Below are 15,327 nucleotides of genomic sequence, written 5' to 3'. Positions count from 1 at the left end.
CCTCCTCCACAGAGCCAGTTATCTCGTCATAGAAGGCAATTAGATTAGTCAGGCATGACTTGCCCTTGGTGAATCCATGCTGACTGTTCCTGATCACTTTCCTCTCCTCTAAGTGCTTCAGAATGGATTCCTTGAGGACCTGCTCCATGATTTTTCCAGGGACTGAGGTGAGGCTGACTGGCCTGTAGTTCCCAGGATCCTCCTCCTTCCCTTTTTTAAAGATGGGCACTACATTAGCCTTTTTCCAGTCGTCCGGGACCTCCCCCGATCTCCATGAGTTTTCAGAGATAATGGCCAATGGCTCTGCAATCACATCCGCCAGCTCCTTTGGCACTCTCGGATGCAGCGCATCCGGCCCCACGGACTTGTGCTCGTCCAGCTTTTCTAAATAGTCGCGAACCACTTCTCTCTCCACAGAGGGCTGGTCACCTCCTCCCCATGCTGTGCTGCCCAGTGCATCAGTCTGGGAGCTGACCTTGTTCATGAAGACCGAGGCAAAAAAAGCATTGAGTACATTAGCTTTTTCCACATCCTCTGTTACTAGGTTGCCTCCCTCATTCAATAAGGGGGCCCACACTTTCCTTGACTTTCTTCCTGTTGCTAACATACCTGAAGAAACCCTTCTTGTTACTCTTAACATCCCTCGCTAGCTGCAACTCCAGGTGTGATTTGGCCTTCCTGATTTCACTCCTGCATGCCTGAGCAATATTTTTATACTCTTCCCTGGTCATTTGTCCAATCTCCAACTTCTCGTAAGCTTCTTTTTTGTGTTCAAGATCAGCAAGGATTTCACTGTTAAGCCAAGCTGGTCGCCTGCCATATTTACTATTCTTTCTACACATCGGGATGGTTTGTCCCTGTAACCTCAATAAGGATTCTTGAAAATACAGCCAGCTCTCCTGGACTCGTTTCCCCCTCATGTTATTCTCCCAGGGGATCTTGCCCATCCGTTCCCTGAGGGAGTCAAAGTCTGCTTTTCTGAAGTCCAGGGTTCGTATTCTGCTGCTCTCCTTTCTTCCTTGTGTCAGGATCCTGAACTCGACCATCTCATGGTTACTGCTTCCCAGGTTCCCATCCACTTTTGCTTCCCCCACTAATTCTTCCTGGTTTGTGAGCAGTAGGTCAAGAAGAGCTCTGCCCCTAGTTGGTTCCTCCGGCACTTGCACCAGGAAATTGTCCCCTACGCTTTCCAAAAACTTCCTGGATTGTCTGTGCACCGCTGTATTGCTCTCCCGGCAGATATTAGGGTGATTGAAGTCTCCCATGAGAACCAGGGCCTGCGATCTAGTAACTTCTGTGAGTTGCCGGAAGAAAGCCTCGTCCTCCTCATCCCCCTGGTCCGGTGGTCTATAGCAGACTCCCACCACGACATCACTCTTGTTGCTCACACTTCTAAACGTAACCCAGAGACTCTCAGGTTTTTCTGCAGTTTCATACTTGAGCTCTGAGCAGTCATACTGCTCCCTTACATACAGTGCTACTCCCCCACCTTTTCTGCCCCACCTGTCCTTCCTGAACAGTTTATATCCATCCATGACAGTACTCCAGTCATGTGAGTTATCCCACCAAGTATCTGTTATTCCAATCACATCATAATTCCTTGACTGTGCCAGGACTTCCAGTTCTCCCTGCTTGTTTCCCAGGCTTTGTGCATGTGTGTATAGGCACTTGAGGTAACTTGCTGTTTGTCCTGCTTTCTTAGAATGAGGCAGGTGCCCTCCCCTTTCACGTTCTCCTGCTCGTGCTTCCTCCCGGTATCCCACATCCCCACTTACCTCAGGGCTTTGGTCTCCTTTCCCCGATGAATCTAGTTTAAAGCCCTCCTCACTAGGTTAGCCAGCCTGTTTCCGAAGATGCTCTTCCCTCTCTTCGTTAGGTGGAGCTCATCTCTGCCTAGCACTCCTCCTCCTTCTTGGAACACCATCCCATGGTCAAAGAATCCAAAGCCGTCTCTCCGACACCACCTGCGTAGCCATTCGTTGACTTCCAAGATTCGATGGTCTCTACCCGGGCCTTTTCCTTCCACGGGGAGGATGGACGAGAACACCACTTGCGCCTCAAACTCCTTTATCCTTCTTCCCAGAGCCGTGTAGTCTGCAGTGATCTGCTCAAGGTCATTCTTGGCAGTATCATTGGTGCCCACGTGGATAAGCAGGAAGGGGTACCGATCCGAGGGCTTGATGAGTCTCGGCAGTCTCTCTGAGTCTGGTCCTGCTTTGAGCAGGGGTTTGGACTAGATGACTTCCTGAGGTCCCTTCCAACCCTGATATTATAGGATTCTAAAAACCATGTGACTGACAGAGAATTAGGTCACACTTAGGATCCAAATAAACAGTTAATAAATCAAATAGACAGGAATAGTATGTGTTATAAGCACATCAATAGAAGGTGTTGTAGATGGTTATAATCTATGGTTATAAGCAGTCCCTTGACCTGCTAGACTTTAACAATTGATTAGCCATTTATTTAAAACCCCTATTAATCATTTATTATCCTTTATCAACTATTTATAAATGGAACTTTTGTATAAAGTGGGGCTGAGAATCATTTGGCTTGCAGACTGCAGTGTGCGCGTGTAAACAAGGTGTATGATAAGTTATATAGAATTGAGGTCTGTGTTTCTTAAGATCAATACTGAAGACATCCAAGGTCTGCATTGAATATTTTGTTGTTAATGTTCTCTAGATATGAGCATAAAGAGGAAATAGTCTATCCTGCATATGTTGAATTCAGGGTAACCTCTCTCTTTCTTTTGTTTCAAGTGACCTTCTCATGCGGGACAATCTCTTTGAAATCATAACAAGCTCCAGGACATTCTACATCCAGGTAAAATCATTCCTAGTTTAAGAGGACTTTAAAACGGTTAGATAATCTGTACTGTACATGAGCTCATAATGGGGACCGTAGTTTTGCTTTGAGTTTACTTTATTAGGCAGTAAATTTAGCTCTTGACAGTTGGTGTGAGTCACATTCATCTAAACAGGATGCTCCCTGATGGGCTTTCAACCAGAAAACACAAGTAGGTGAATTTGTGTACAACTCAACTCAGCTCAGCTTCGAAGCTCCAGTTGAGGGGGGCAGAGAAGGGGGCGGGAAGAAAACTGCCTGCTGGTTTCAGTTCTCCAGTTCTGTATATTTATAATTGCAGCTATTTGTGTGGGCAGGAAGAAACATGTAGACACGAAAGTACCAACACTTAGATAAGAATCCAAGTGGAGAAAGTCATGACTGCAGCTTCCTTGTCCTCAAGTTTGCTGTCAGTCAGGCCAGGGCTGTTGATCATTCCCAGCTCCTAGTGCCACATGGAGGATGGAAAGTGAATGGTGGGCTGGCTTGCAGCAGTGCAGGCTGCTTTTAAGGGCAAATACTGATCCTAACACAATGATAATGCTCAGATCTCACCCTTTCCCTCTCCAGGGCACTGTGCAAACATTCGCTAAGAGCAGCTGGTTATCCTCTACTTCTAGCCCCTCTTAATTCTTTCTTTCCACGCCAGCCAAAACGAATGCTTGGGAGTCTGTTGGCCCGATTCTCCATTACATTGTGTTTTGAGCAGTCATTTACACCAGTGCAGAATGCTACCATCCCGATTTGGGAGTATTTTACATCTGCTTTGCAACGGCGTTAATGATCACATGAAGTAAACGGCCAGGAAGAGTCTGGCCCTGTACGTACAGAGCTATAGACATATGTTCTGAATCTCCAGGGGATGACAGGAAAGAAAGGGCTGACAGGTAGGGAGCTGGAGTGTGTCTACACTGGGTAGTATTTACACATTGACTCAATCTGCCAGAGAAATTGCAAAATGAACATCAGTTTAAAGACAATACTTCACTCCCCCAAACCCTTAGACTGATTCTCTCACACACACACACGCACGCCTTCAGACGGGTGTTGTTGTTTTTTCAGCAGAGACCATGCAAAGCAGTGTGTACTGCACACCCACCAAGCAGTTACAGCCAGCTGTCTTCTTTCACTACAACAGTTCAAGAGATGCAGCAGCCCTTGGGGACACATGCTCCACAGCCCCCATCTGTGCACCTCTGAGAGCTTGTGCCCCAGCTTGCCTCCTGTCCCCGACTCAGGGCTCTGAGGCTTTGGGTGTATTTAGTTTATTTGCTGAGTTAGTACCCAAAACAAAATAATTCAAACTGAGCAGTATCTGGCCTGAGCACTGCAAATGCCTGTGTAAGCCAGGCGGGTCTGAGCCAGCTGCAGCTGCCTCTTGGACGAAATCCAGATCACTCACCCCTGCAAGAGGACAGGAAATCCCACGCTATGCCTGGCCAGTTCGGGAGCCCGGTGTCTGCTCAGCACTTTGCTGCTGGGCTGGTATGGGGTCAGTGGCTGCTCTCAGCCTGTGGGGAGAGGAAGTGCCCCACGTTGCTATCTAGTGCCCCCTCTGGCTGGGTGAAGGAGGGGCACTGAGAGGAGAGCTGAGTCCCCAGAGGTCTCGGGGCAGTGGGAGAAGAAGCTACTGAGGGAAGCTTTCCATGCCCCAAGGAATCTCGCTGCCTGGAACGACTCATGTGAGATGCTGCTGAGGGCCCTGTGAATAGACGCCCCGTGGTCTTTGCTCCGTTCAGAGCTGGGTGTCCTGTGGAGCTTCTGTCTCCCCCTAGAGGTGCCCACCAGCTTCTCCTTGCCTCGTCCAGCCCAGGGATAAATGTCCATCACCCTGAAATCTTTGTGCGGGGGCCTCTGGGTGAGGTGAGTCAGGATGTGTCTCAGCCCCATTTCTGGTCAGACAGGCAACTCTGTCAGAGAAATCACCACCTCCACCCAGCCCCGCGTGGGACACCTTGGCAGAGAGCCCAAGGGCTGGAGAGACTCCATTCCCCTCTGACTGCAGGGACAATTGGTTCGTGCTCCCTACAGCCCAAGGCTGGGGCAGAGTGTGGGCTCGTGATGTCGGGGATTAGGGCAGTGGATAAGTATATGTGTTTGCCGCACCAAGCAAGTGACATCTTTAAAAGAAAATATCCTGTGGGCTCCCTGGAGACCCCTTGGTGTTGCCTTCTTGATGTATGAATGTGTTTAGCTACATGTGAGAAGCAAACAGGCAGCCAACTCCCTGCAGGAAAGCACCACCCACGGCTTGTTTTCACTGGCCAGCATCCCTCTGCAGTACTGGATGGTGGGGATTACCAAGAGGGGAATCATCCCTAGCGCTTGTTGGAGAAGAGCACATCTTTATCTTCTGTTTTCTCCCTGCGTGAACCCTTCCACAGGAAACGCTTACGTGTGGAGAGCAGGCTGCCATGGTGAACAGAGCATCAAACCCTCTCTCTGGCCTTGTCTACATTGGGAAATTGACTTGCATACCTATTGCAAAATAAACTATTCTGCAATAGCTATTCTGCAGTGGCTCCCTGTGTGGACACTGTATTCTGGAATAAATGTCACTTTTATTCCAGAATTATTACTCTGCTTTGGAAGTAAGTGTTTTGGAAGCAGGCTGATTACTCTGGAACAAAAAACACTGTTGCTCCAGAATAGTCTCCAGTTGGGAGCTATTGCAGAATAGCTTGTTCTGCAATAGCTGTGACAAGCAGTTTCCTCCCATAGACAAGGTCACGGACTCATGTAACAAGCTGCCTGATTTTGCTCTGCAGACTGGTTGTTGCTTCAGCTTGTAAAGCCAAATGCCAGAGGACTGGCAGCTGTAGCCTCTCTGTTTCTGAAGCATAAAGTGCAGGCTCACAAACCATCCTTTTATCCCAGAGTCCAAATACGAGGCTTGGCAAAGCAGGAGCTCGGCAAGGCCCAGCAAAGGCTATTGCTCAGCCTCTCCAGTTCACATCACCCTCCTTCTCCACCTCGGCCTTCTGTGCACACGTCGGTATCCAAAATGCCCTTCCAGATCCCACCTTGTTCATAGCCGGGCTAGCATCCAGGGAACCCAGAAGGCCTGAGCATGCAAAGCTCTTTCCTGTGGCTGCTGTGCAGGATTTTGTTCTGTGGGCGCCTGGGAATTGTTTGTGTATGTGGGAGAAAGGAGTTTATCTGGCAGAGGGGGAACCACTGTAATCAGGAGAGTGCCTGGTCTCGGGGCCCCCTGGAAGGTCCTCTGCCTGTGCAGAGCCATGGGGGAGGTTCTGCAGCACAGAATTCAGTTTGGCCTGGAAAATCACTGGGCTTTATCAGCTTCTGCTTCAGCTGACAGGCTCAGCCTTGGTTTATATGTGGGTGTGTTTTGGCTCCAGTGTGGTCTCCAGCTGCTCCCTGAAAGCAATGTAAGGTGCCTCCTGCCACGCAGGGACTGAATAAACTACATCTGCAAAGCCCCAAACCCCTGCTGACTTGGGAGCGTGGGACCTGACTGCCGGTCTCCTGCAAGACAGCCAAATACAGCACTGTGCCACTTGTCCTCTGGCCCAGATCGGGACTGCCGTGGGACCACAACAATTGGAGATGGAAAAGGCCTGTTTGGTCTCTTCATGTCCCTCCTTCAGGGGCGGTGCAGGATGGCTGGGGGCAGAGGGGGTTCTCATGTTTTTAAAAACTGTTTCCCTCGGTTAGCGCGGGGGCGGGAAGGCGCTGGTGAGGAGGCCAGGCTCACTGAAACGTCTCTGCTCCCCGCATTCTTTGTATAGCTCTTGCCCCCTGGTGGAGTTGGTTTGTAACTTACATTTTGTGTTTTTTGTGGGGGGGTAGCCCTGTTTTGGTTTTTAAAGAGGTTGGCCATATGGTGTTGTCTCATCAGACAAAAATCACCCTGCAGGAGAATTACAGGAACGAGCTGCTAATAATGGGTCTGATCCTGCAGCATGTTGAGTGCATCCTGAGGGCCCAGTATGTGTTGATTTCCTGAGCTTTTGGGTTTGGATACCTTAGAAGTCAGGCTAAGCATGATTTACTCACCCCTGAAGATTGTCTCATAAATGTAAACAAAAAGCTGTTTTTGGTACATTTCAGCCATTCTGGACTTCCCAAGTGGGTGAAATCCTAATGACACACGTGAAGCAATTTCACAGAAATTGAACTGGGTTTTTAGTTATAAAATAGATCTGGGCTGAACTAGAAGGTCATAAGATCTATGACCTAAGGAAAGCTCGTCCCATGCTCTATATGTGGTACTTGTTAACATCAGAGATGCACTGGCCAGACCCCCTGGATATCGTGGTTGAACTGTTTCTGCTCTAAGTGACTTGTAAAATGCAGGCAGAAATCTCATTTTTGTCTGGTATGTTTTGCAGGCAGACAGCCCTGAGGATATGCACAGCTGGATCAAAGCAATCACAGAGGCGATGCAGGCCCTGAAAAGCCGCCCAAGGGTAGGTTATATCCTTTCCTTTTCACATTTAGCATCAACTAAAGATCCATTATTTTTAAGCTGATATGATTTATTTAGTGGCTCGTGCAAACGTTCAGTGAATTAGTCAGTTTCCAGGATGAGACCATGCTGTCTCTGGATTTGTCTACCACTCATCCAAAACAAGTTTTAAAAACAACAAGTTAGGAGAAATCATTCAGTCGAGCTTGGCTATGATATCAGCAATGCTCCCTGAAGCCTGGGCAAAAGATTCAGCAACAGCAAAAGCTAATTGAATTCAGATTTGCATAGTTCACTTAATTCTCTTGTCCTTGCCTTGAAGCCTGAAGCATATACAGTGCTAAAGTCCTGATCTCTAGAATCGTCCTCCAGGATGCTTAGAGCAATTTTTACAGGAACTAACCCCCACCTTTCCCCCTCTGCTCTGCCTGTCTTTTTGCAGGAAATGTCTTTCGTGAGATCCATTTCTTCTATGAGCAGGCCTGGGGGCTCCAATCTTTCAAGCTCCTTGATCCCCTCCTTGCCCCGAATGAGACACCCAGGGGAGGAGAGGAAAGCACTCTGCAAAACCCCTTCCACCCCGTCCTGGCAGCCTTGGACACCAGTGCCGCAGCCAGGAGGGAAGCAGCCCGTGATCGAGGAGATGCCCGGGTATATGAGAGACTCGGTGTTTGTGCCCTCCTTCACAGAGAGTGACGCTGGAGCCATGCAGCAGAGGCGTGTACGGCACAGATCTGAACCCCAGCACATTAAAGAGAAGCCATTTGTGTTTAACCTGGACGACGAGAACATCCGGACCTCTGATGTGTAACCAAACCCAGGCTCTTTTCGCCTTCAGGTTTTTTTTAAATGATGAACTCTGTTGATAGCAGTTTAATGCAAAGGTACCTTGATTCTACCCCAGGCACGTGTCGTGGTATCAGCTAGCCCGAGCCAGCCTAGCACTCCACTTGTGTAATAACCATTGCAATGTGATGTACTCGGTCTGCTGAAACAGATCAGATTTTGGACTGAAAGAGCTGGTCTCCTCAGTACAAGTGTGGATACATGTGCTAAGCACATTGGGCCGGATTAATCGCTGGTGAAACTCCATTTAATTGCCCGGGATGAATTTGTCCTGTTTTTGCCAACTCTCTCCAGTGGTACGAGCTTTAGGAGAACCACTTCCCTTGACAGTGTTGCTTTCCCAGAAAAGGAAGTGGAGGTCACATATTTGTGACAGTTCCCCTCTCCTCACCCGTCGCCGAAAGCCCACCTTTAACAGCCCATTAGGTTTCTTTGTGTACAACCACGCTGCCAGAGTGGTGAAGCAGCTGCTGGCGGAAGGCAGTGAGAACTGTCAGTAGCAAAGGCAGCTCTTTGTTTTTTTAGGAGGACATCCCTGTGACTTGGTGATCTTAAACCCATTTTGTGCTCACTTTGTGCAGGCATAAATGATGACCGCACAGGGTGTAAATTGGGAAGCATCAGCCCCCGGTGCCTAATCTGACAAAACAGCACTACCTTTAGCAAATACCGTGGTTCTGAATTCTTGGGAATCATGCAGGAAATATAGGACAAGATATTGTCAAGGGCACAGAGGGCAGTTAGGTGCCCAGTTCTCATGGACTTTCAGTAGGAGATGGATGCTTAACTCTTTCCCATTTGTGCCTTTGAAAGTCTCCCCCATACAGGCCAAAAAGGAATTAGTGGGTCACACTAGGAAATCTGCTGTGTTTATAAAAAGAAAGAACACTGCAACTTGAAAACAGTTTTCTAGGAGACCAGCTCTTCACAGTGGCCAACTAACAATGTATTAACAAATCTATTTTCTTTGTAGTAACTCCTTTCTGTCCGTGGCCTTTACATGATGTCAGACTCTGGAGAAAGCTCCTTGTTCAGACTTATGTAACGCTTCATGCGTTGATGATAACAAACATGTTTCTTGGTATATATATATATATATATATATATATATATATATATATATATATATATATATATATATATATATATATATATATTTTAAATGTGAGTCAAGGATAGCACCACTTCTTTGCAGACTAGGTGTAACTGAATATCTGTGGCAAGAATATTCTCAGGTATGTATCCAATCTTGTATTGCATACACTTGGGCACAAAGATTTAATTAAAATGCCTGAATCTTGAAGTATTAATTAATATGTAGTGAAAGCAGAATATTTACAATGAAATTTGGATGATTTGGCCATCCAACCAGCATGCACTCTCGACCTTTACACAGAAATAAGCAGAACTCTTTTTAAGCAGTGCAAACGTGGCATTAACCCATAACAAAACAAGCTGATGCACAAAGGGTATAAAACAATTTACAGCAGAGAGTGTTTGATCTTTTTCACCTAAGAAGTGGGTAAGTAATCACTCTCAGATAGACATCACACAACTCTCTTTCCTGTCTCTTTATTTCCTGTGGGGGGTTTTAATAGTGGCTCAGGTTGTTCTGTGATTTTTTTGAAGACTCTGTAAAGCCTGTACAAGGCAGGTGCACCTCTTACATCGCTATTTCCAGGGCTTCAGTGGTTCACAGGCCTTTTGCCAGCCTCTGCGTAGGGGGGAGTTTCCATTCTTTCCACTTGTGTGTCCAGCTGCTTCTGCACCGAGCCGCCTCTCCTCCCACCCTTACTCAGACAAACCCACCAGTGACTTCCTTGGGAATTTTGTCTGAGTAAGCACAAAGGATGAGGTGCTGCTTATCTAAAAAGCAGCACATCTAGCTAGAAACCCATATCCAAGGCTAAAGCAAGTTCAAACCATCGTAAGTAATTAAAAGCATCCCTTGCTTTATTACTAAGACATTGCTGAATGGGTTGCAAGTTCCAGCTATTTGTAGCTTCAGTGCTGCCTCCACTCCAAGAAGCTGACCGTTGTGAACAGAAGGCAGCTGCTGTAGAGAATGGCCCCCAGTGAAGCCTTACTAGCACTGTTGCCATGGGCTGTAGACTTGCTCTGAGGCGGGTTAGATGAGATGGTTAAAAGCTGGTGGGGACCCAGAACTCTGCCTAGGCTAGCCGCTTCCTGTTAGCAAGCGTGAGAGATCTTTAAGGGGAAAAAGGGCTAGTGTAAACCCTGCCGAAGACTCCAAATGGAATTTCATGCCCTAAAGCAGACGTGTGCATGCTCTTGCCGTCTCTAATAAATTGAAGTTGAAACCTCTGTCTGAAATGTTCCAGTCATACTGCAGCAGCTGTAGGTTTGGGATCTCTTGGAGTGGTCTTGAGATAGCAAAGATTTCTACTTCTTTTTATTGTCTGACGGTTGTCATTGGCTGCATGAAGCAATGCCGTGTGCCCTACAAACTCTGCTTAATATTACTCCACTGGAGAAAATCCCTTGTTTTGTCCTGGCCTGCACAGGATTTAGCTGTTTTGAGAACTATATGGAAGCTTGGCCCAAACTCAGTTTGGGGCCATATGGAGCTTTATCATGATTTGGCCCATAAGTATGGATGAAGCCAATCATGTTATAACTAAACTGAAATAATATGTTCTTGCTTCCATTTCTACCTGTACCAAAGAGTTTTTTTGTAACCCACACTGGCCAGCCAAAATCCATTTCAGCCCTGGCTAAAACCACATTTCAACCATACTTGAGCACAGCTGTTAAATAAGACTGAAAACCCTTGTGTAGAACAACAGTATCTGTCATCTCAGGTTTCCATAGGGCACCCATCGCTGTGGTGTTTAGGCTCTGATCGATGTTATGCTGAGAGCCAGGATTGGAGGTGAGGGCTCAAAGATTAACTTGGAACCTTTGCCACAGTCTGCAGACCTATTTCCCTGACTCTTATCATAAGAATGGCCATACTGGGTCAGACCCAAGGTCCATGTAGCCCAGTGTCCTGTCTTCCGACAGTGGCCAATGCCAGGTACCCCAGAGGGAATGAACAGAACAGGTAATCTTCAAGTGATCCATCCCCTGTCACCCATTCCCAGCTTCTGGCAAATAGAGGCTAGGGACACCATCCCTGCCCATCCTGGCTAATAGCCATTGATGGACCTATCCTCCATGAATTTATCTAGTTCTTTTTTGAACCCTGTTATAGTCTGGGTCTTCACAACATCCTTTGGCAAGGAGTTCCACAGGTTGATTGTGAGTTGTGTGAAGAAGTACTTCCTTTTGTTTGTTTTAAACCTACTCCCTATTAAGTTCATTTGGTGACCCCTAGACCTTGTGTCATGAGGAGTAAATAACACTTCCTTATTTACTTTCTCCGCACCAATCATGATTGTATACACGTCAGTCATATCCCCCCTTTGCCCTGACGGTTCAGAATCAGGTGTGTGCATAATGTGTGCTACTGTGATGGGAACAGTAATACTAACAAAAGTGACCACTAGAATCATAGGCTACAATTTTTATGACCGGAGCAGGGGAGGGGAATCAAAAAAACAATGGACGTCAGACACATATCCCTGGCTCCGTCCACCATATTCTTCAGAGTTGTAATGAACATTTAAAAGACAAATGAGGGCTTGCCTAATAAGAAGGGAGGATAGCTTGAAAATCCGTACGTACTGACTCAGCACAGAATGAAATGAAAGTAGCGCTTACATGCATTGCTTAAGCCCCATATTTTCAGATTCTAGTCGTGTTGAGGATGCCCTGCTTTTGGAGAGAGAGGCCAGTTTTAGAATTTTTAAAGTAATATCTGGTGAATGCAGATAGGTCAACACGACTGTAATGCAGCCTGAATGTAGTTGTACCTTTTTGTCTTTGTGGACACAGCTGGCCAGAGCATGTTTTAATAATGTTACATGCTTGGGGTGACAGATTTCAGGAATCCATGCCGAATTCTTTTACTTTTTTATATTTCCGTTCTAGTCAAAACAACTAAATATATACTTTTATATTTCCTGTCAACCTATTTAAAATACTGAATGGAGTCCCCCACTTCATGCCAATCAGTTCAAACTAGTTCTATGGGAGACCGTGGGAAATGTTGAAACAATGAATATGAATTGGAATCAATGTAAATGGTACAGCAAAAGTTATATTATTGAATTGTAGGAGTCTACATTTAGATTGGGTTTTTTTCCCCTTTGGCTTTATTTGCACTAGATTTTCTCTTTTATATTGTTGTGGGTTTTGTTTTGTTTTTTCAGCTGACCTCCTGTTTAGCTAATAAAACATCCGGTTTTGACTATATGTAACCATTTGACGTGATTGTGAATATAAAGCCTTGAGTGGCATGACTCAGACTTACTGCCGTGAGGGAGCCCTGTGTCTGAGAACATTAATTACAGGGTGAACCATAGTTAAGGTTGTGCAAAGCGCTGAAGATGTAAACTGCCATAAAGATGCTAAGTATTTCTAATGAATTATTGCTGAAAGGGGTCCAAGGGCCTGGAATGGCAAAGTCTGAGTTGATTGCACAGGTATGATTGATTCTCCAAGGAAGAAGCTACCAGCGGCTTTAGTACTCCTGCTACGTCCCCTTTTCTCTGTCCTCTCCCCCACCCATAACTTCAAAACGGCATTGAGACTGGTTCCGAGGCCACAGGATAGTGGCAGACGAAAATGTGTCTTGGAAACTAATTCCTGGTTCACTGTGCTAAAATAGTGCCACCATCATTCATGTTATTCACCCCAGCTCTGGTATCCTTCCCTTGTATACAGTGAATTCCCACAAAATGCAGTGGACGACTTGGTAGAGGCCAAACAGCTTGATCAACGTGGAGCTTTGCAGCACTTTTTAATAACTAATATATTTTAAAATGTGCGTTTGCCCCCTATGCGGAGTCTTGCTTTTGTACAGATGCATAGTCGTGCTATTTACCACCAGGGTCTTGCAAGGACCACCTGGGAAATGAAGTGTGGACCACAAAGATTAGTTTCTCCAGATTTAGTAGACAAATGGGTGCAGAGTTAAGGTAACTTGAATGGTGTGAGAAAATGTTCGTCGTTTTTCTTCTGTTTGTATTTTATATGAAGGCACCAAAACGGCTTCAGCCATTTTTGTAAATATTTGCCATGTATTTCAAGTGCCCTTAGATGAGGGTCCCTCTACTTAGAGGTACCCACACCTAGACTAGAGACTAGACCTCTTGATCATGTGACATGTTGATATTAACAAATGTGGGATGAAATGACTGGTTTTTTTCCAAAGGAAAGTGTGAACAATAAGTTTCCATGTGACATTCCAGTCATTTTTTCAGGGTAGCAGGTGGTGCATAGCTTGGGATGTTGAAGATATTTTGGGGTAACAGACAATACAGGAAGACAGAATTAGTAAAGAGCCTATAATATTTTCTGCAGATTTTTCCCTCTTTCCTAGCAGTCCCCAAGCAGTTGCTTAGAGTGAAGTTTTGAGTTACAGATGTGGTAAGATAGAATGAAGTGGAAGTTTGGAAAACAAACAATACATCATTAGAATTTGGACTTTTGTTTAATTCTTTTGTGAGCTGCTTGTGCATTTGATTGTGATATTTGCACCAATAATTCTCAGCTGTGAATTGCACTTGTGTAAAGATGACTTTTGGGTCCGTGAAAAATCTTCTAATGATACAATGCTTCTCACTTTACTTGTAGTGAAAAATTTTTGTTGCTTGTTTTGTAGTAAAAAAACCTGTGTGAAATCTTTAAAGAATGTGCTTTGTGTTTTTGTATTTTACCATTATCACTTTTTAAACTCTTTTGCAGATAAATGCAATGGCTAACATATGTAAGCACCCATCCATAATGTGTAGGAAAAAAGCAGAGTTATCATAAGTGACTTCAATCTGAGTGATGTATGCTGGAGGTCTCATTAAAGTGTCCTTGGAATTTCTAAAAGTTTTAGAGATGTCAATTTCCTAACTCAAAAAGTATTACATCCAGCATGGGATAATTCTGTATTAGACCTCATCTTAACTGATAAATAGTAATTGATCACAGAACTAAAAGTAGCTTAGGTGCAAGTGACTGACTTGATTACATGTGTTATGTGAAAAAGAATAAAGTCCAAACCAATAACATACAGCTGGTGCTTTTCGAAAGGGCCAGTTTTACGAAGTTGAAAACAATTGGGTCAGATCAGGGAGAAAAAAATTAAACACAAAAATGTGAATAATGATTGGGAACTGTTTAAGAACGTCTTACTAGATGCATAAAAAGCCACAAATGAGAGATTTCAAAGTAACAGCCGTGTTAGTCTGTATTTGCAAAAAGAAAAGGAGTACTTGTGGCACTTTAGAGACTAACCAATTTAAAATTGTAAGGAGAGTGATCACTTTAGACAAGCTATTGCCAGCAGGAGAGTGGGGTGGGGGGAGAGAAAACCTTTTGTAGTGGTAAACACCCATTTTTCATGGTTTGTGTGTGTAAAAAGATCTTCTGTACTTTCCACAGTATGCATCCGATGAAGTGAGCTGTAGCTCACGAAAGCTTATGCTCAAATAAATTGGTTAGACTCTAAGGTGCCACAAGTCCTCCTTTTCTTTTTACAAATGAGAGAGAGGGCCACACTAGTTAAAAAAAACAACCCAACCTGGTGTAGAAGAGAAGTGAAAGCATATATCGAGAGATATAGGTGGATAGATATAAAATATGCCTCTCTCTCTCTCTAAATGAAGAATTGTAGAAAATTGGTAAGGGAAGAAAAAGAATACAAGGAGAAAGCTATGGCCACTAGAGTTAAGGACAATAAGAAGGAATTTAAGAATATTAGGAACAAAAGGAATCCTAACAATGGTATGTGTCCATTACTAGATGGAAATAGAATCATAGAATATCAGGATTGGAAGGGACCTCAGGAGGTCATCTAGTCCAACCCCCTGCTCAAAGCAGGACCAATCCCCAACTCTAAACCATCCCAGCCAGGGCTTTGTCAAGCCTGACCTTAAAAACTTCTAAGGAAGGAGATTCCACCACCTCCCTAGGTAACGCATTCCAGTGTTTCACCACCCTCCTAGTGAAAAAGTTTTTCCTAATATCCAACCTAAACCTCCCCCACTGCAACTTGAGACCATTACTCCTTGTCCTGTTCTCTTCTACCACTGAGAATAGTCTAGAACCATCCTCTCTGGAACTACCTCTCAGGTAGTTGAAAGCAGCTA

The 15,327-nt window shown here is 45.2% G+C and overlaps 1 protein-coding gene across 3 annotated transcripts in view; it reads left to right on the top strand.

The window, feature by feature from the left end:
• The window catches only part of PLEKHA2 (pleckstrin homology domain containing A2), a 53,206-nt gene extending 39,159 nt beyond the window's left edge, over positions 1 to 14,047 (top strand). For all 3 annotated transcript variants that reach the window (XM_073324790.1, XM_073324788.1, XM_073324789.1), the window contains 3 exons: positions 2,763 to 2,826; positions 7,200 to 7,277; positions 7,719 to 14,047. In XM_073324790.1, the coding sequence (XP_073180891.1) occupies positions 2,763 to 2,826; positions 7,200 to 7,277; positions 7,719 to 8,087 (511 nt within the window). In that variant the 3' untranslated portion in view covers positions 8,088 to 14,047. The remainder of the gene's footprint in view (positions 1 to 2,762; positions 2,827 to 7,199; positions 7,278 to 7,718) is intronic.
• The last annotated feature ends 1,280 nt before the right edge of the window (positions 14,048 to 15,327 follow it).

Source organism: Lepidochelys kempii, chromosome 26, assembly GCF_965140265.1.
Source record: "Lepidochelys kempii isolate rLepKem1 chromosome 26, rLepKem1.hap2, whole genome shotgun sequence".
Lineage (NCBI taxonomy): Eukaryota > Metazoa > Chordata > Testudines > Cheloniidae > Lepidochelys > Lepidochelys kempii.
Note: the sequence above shows the minus strand (reverse complement) of the source record. Positions and strands in the feature narration are given on the sequence as shown.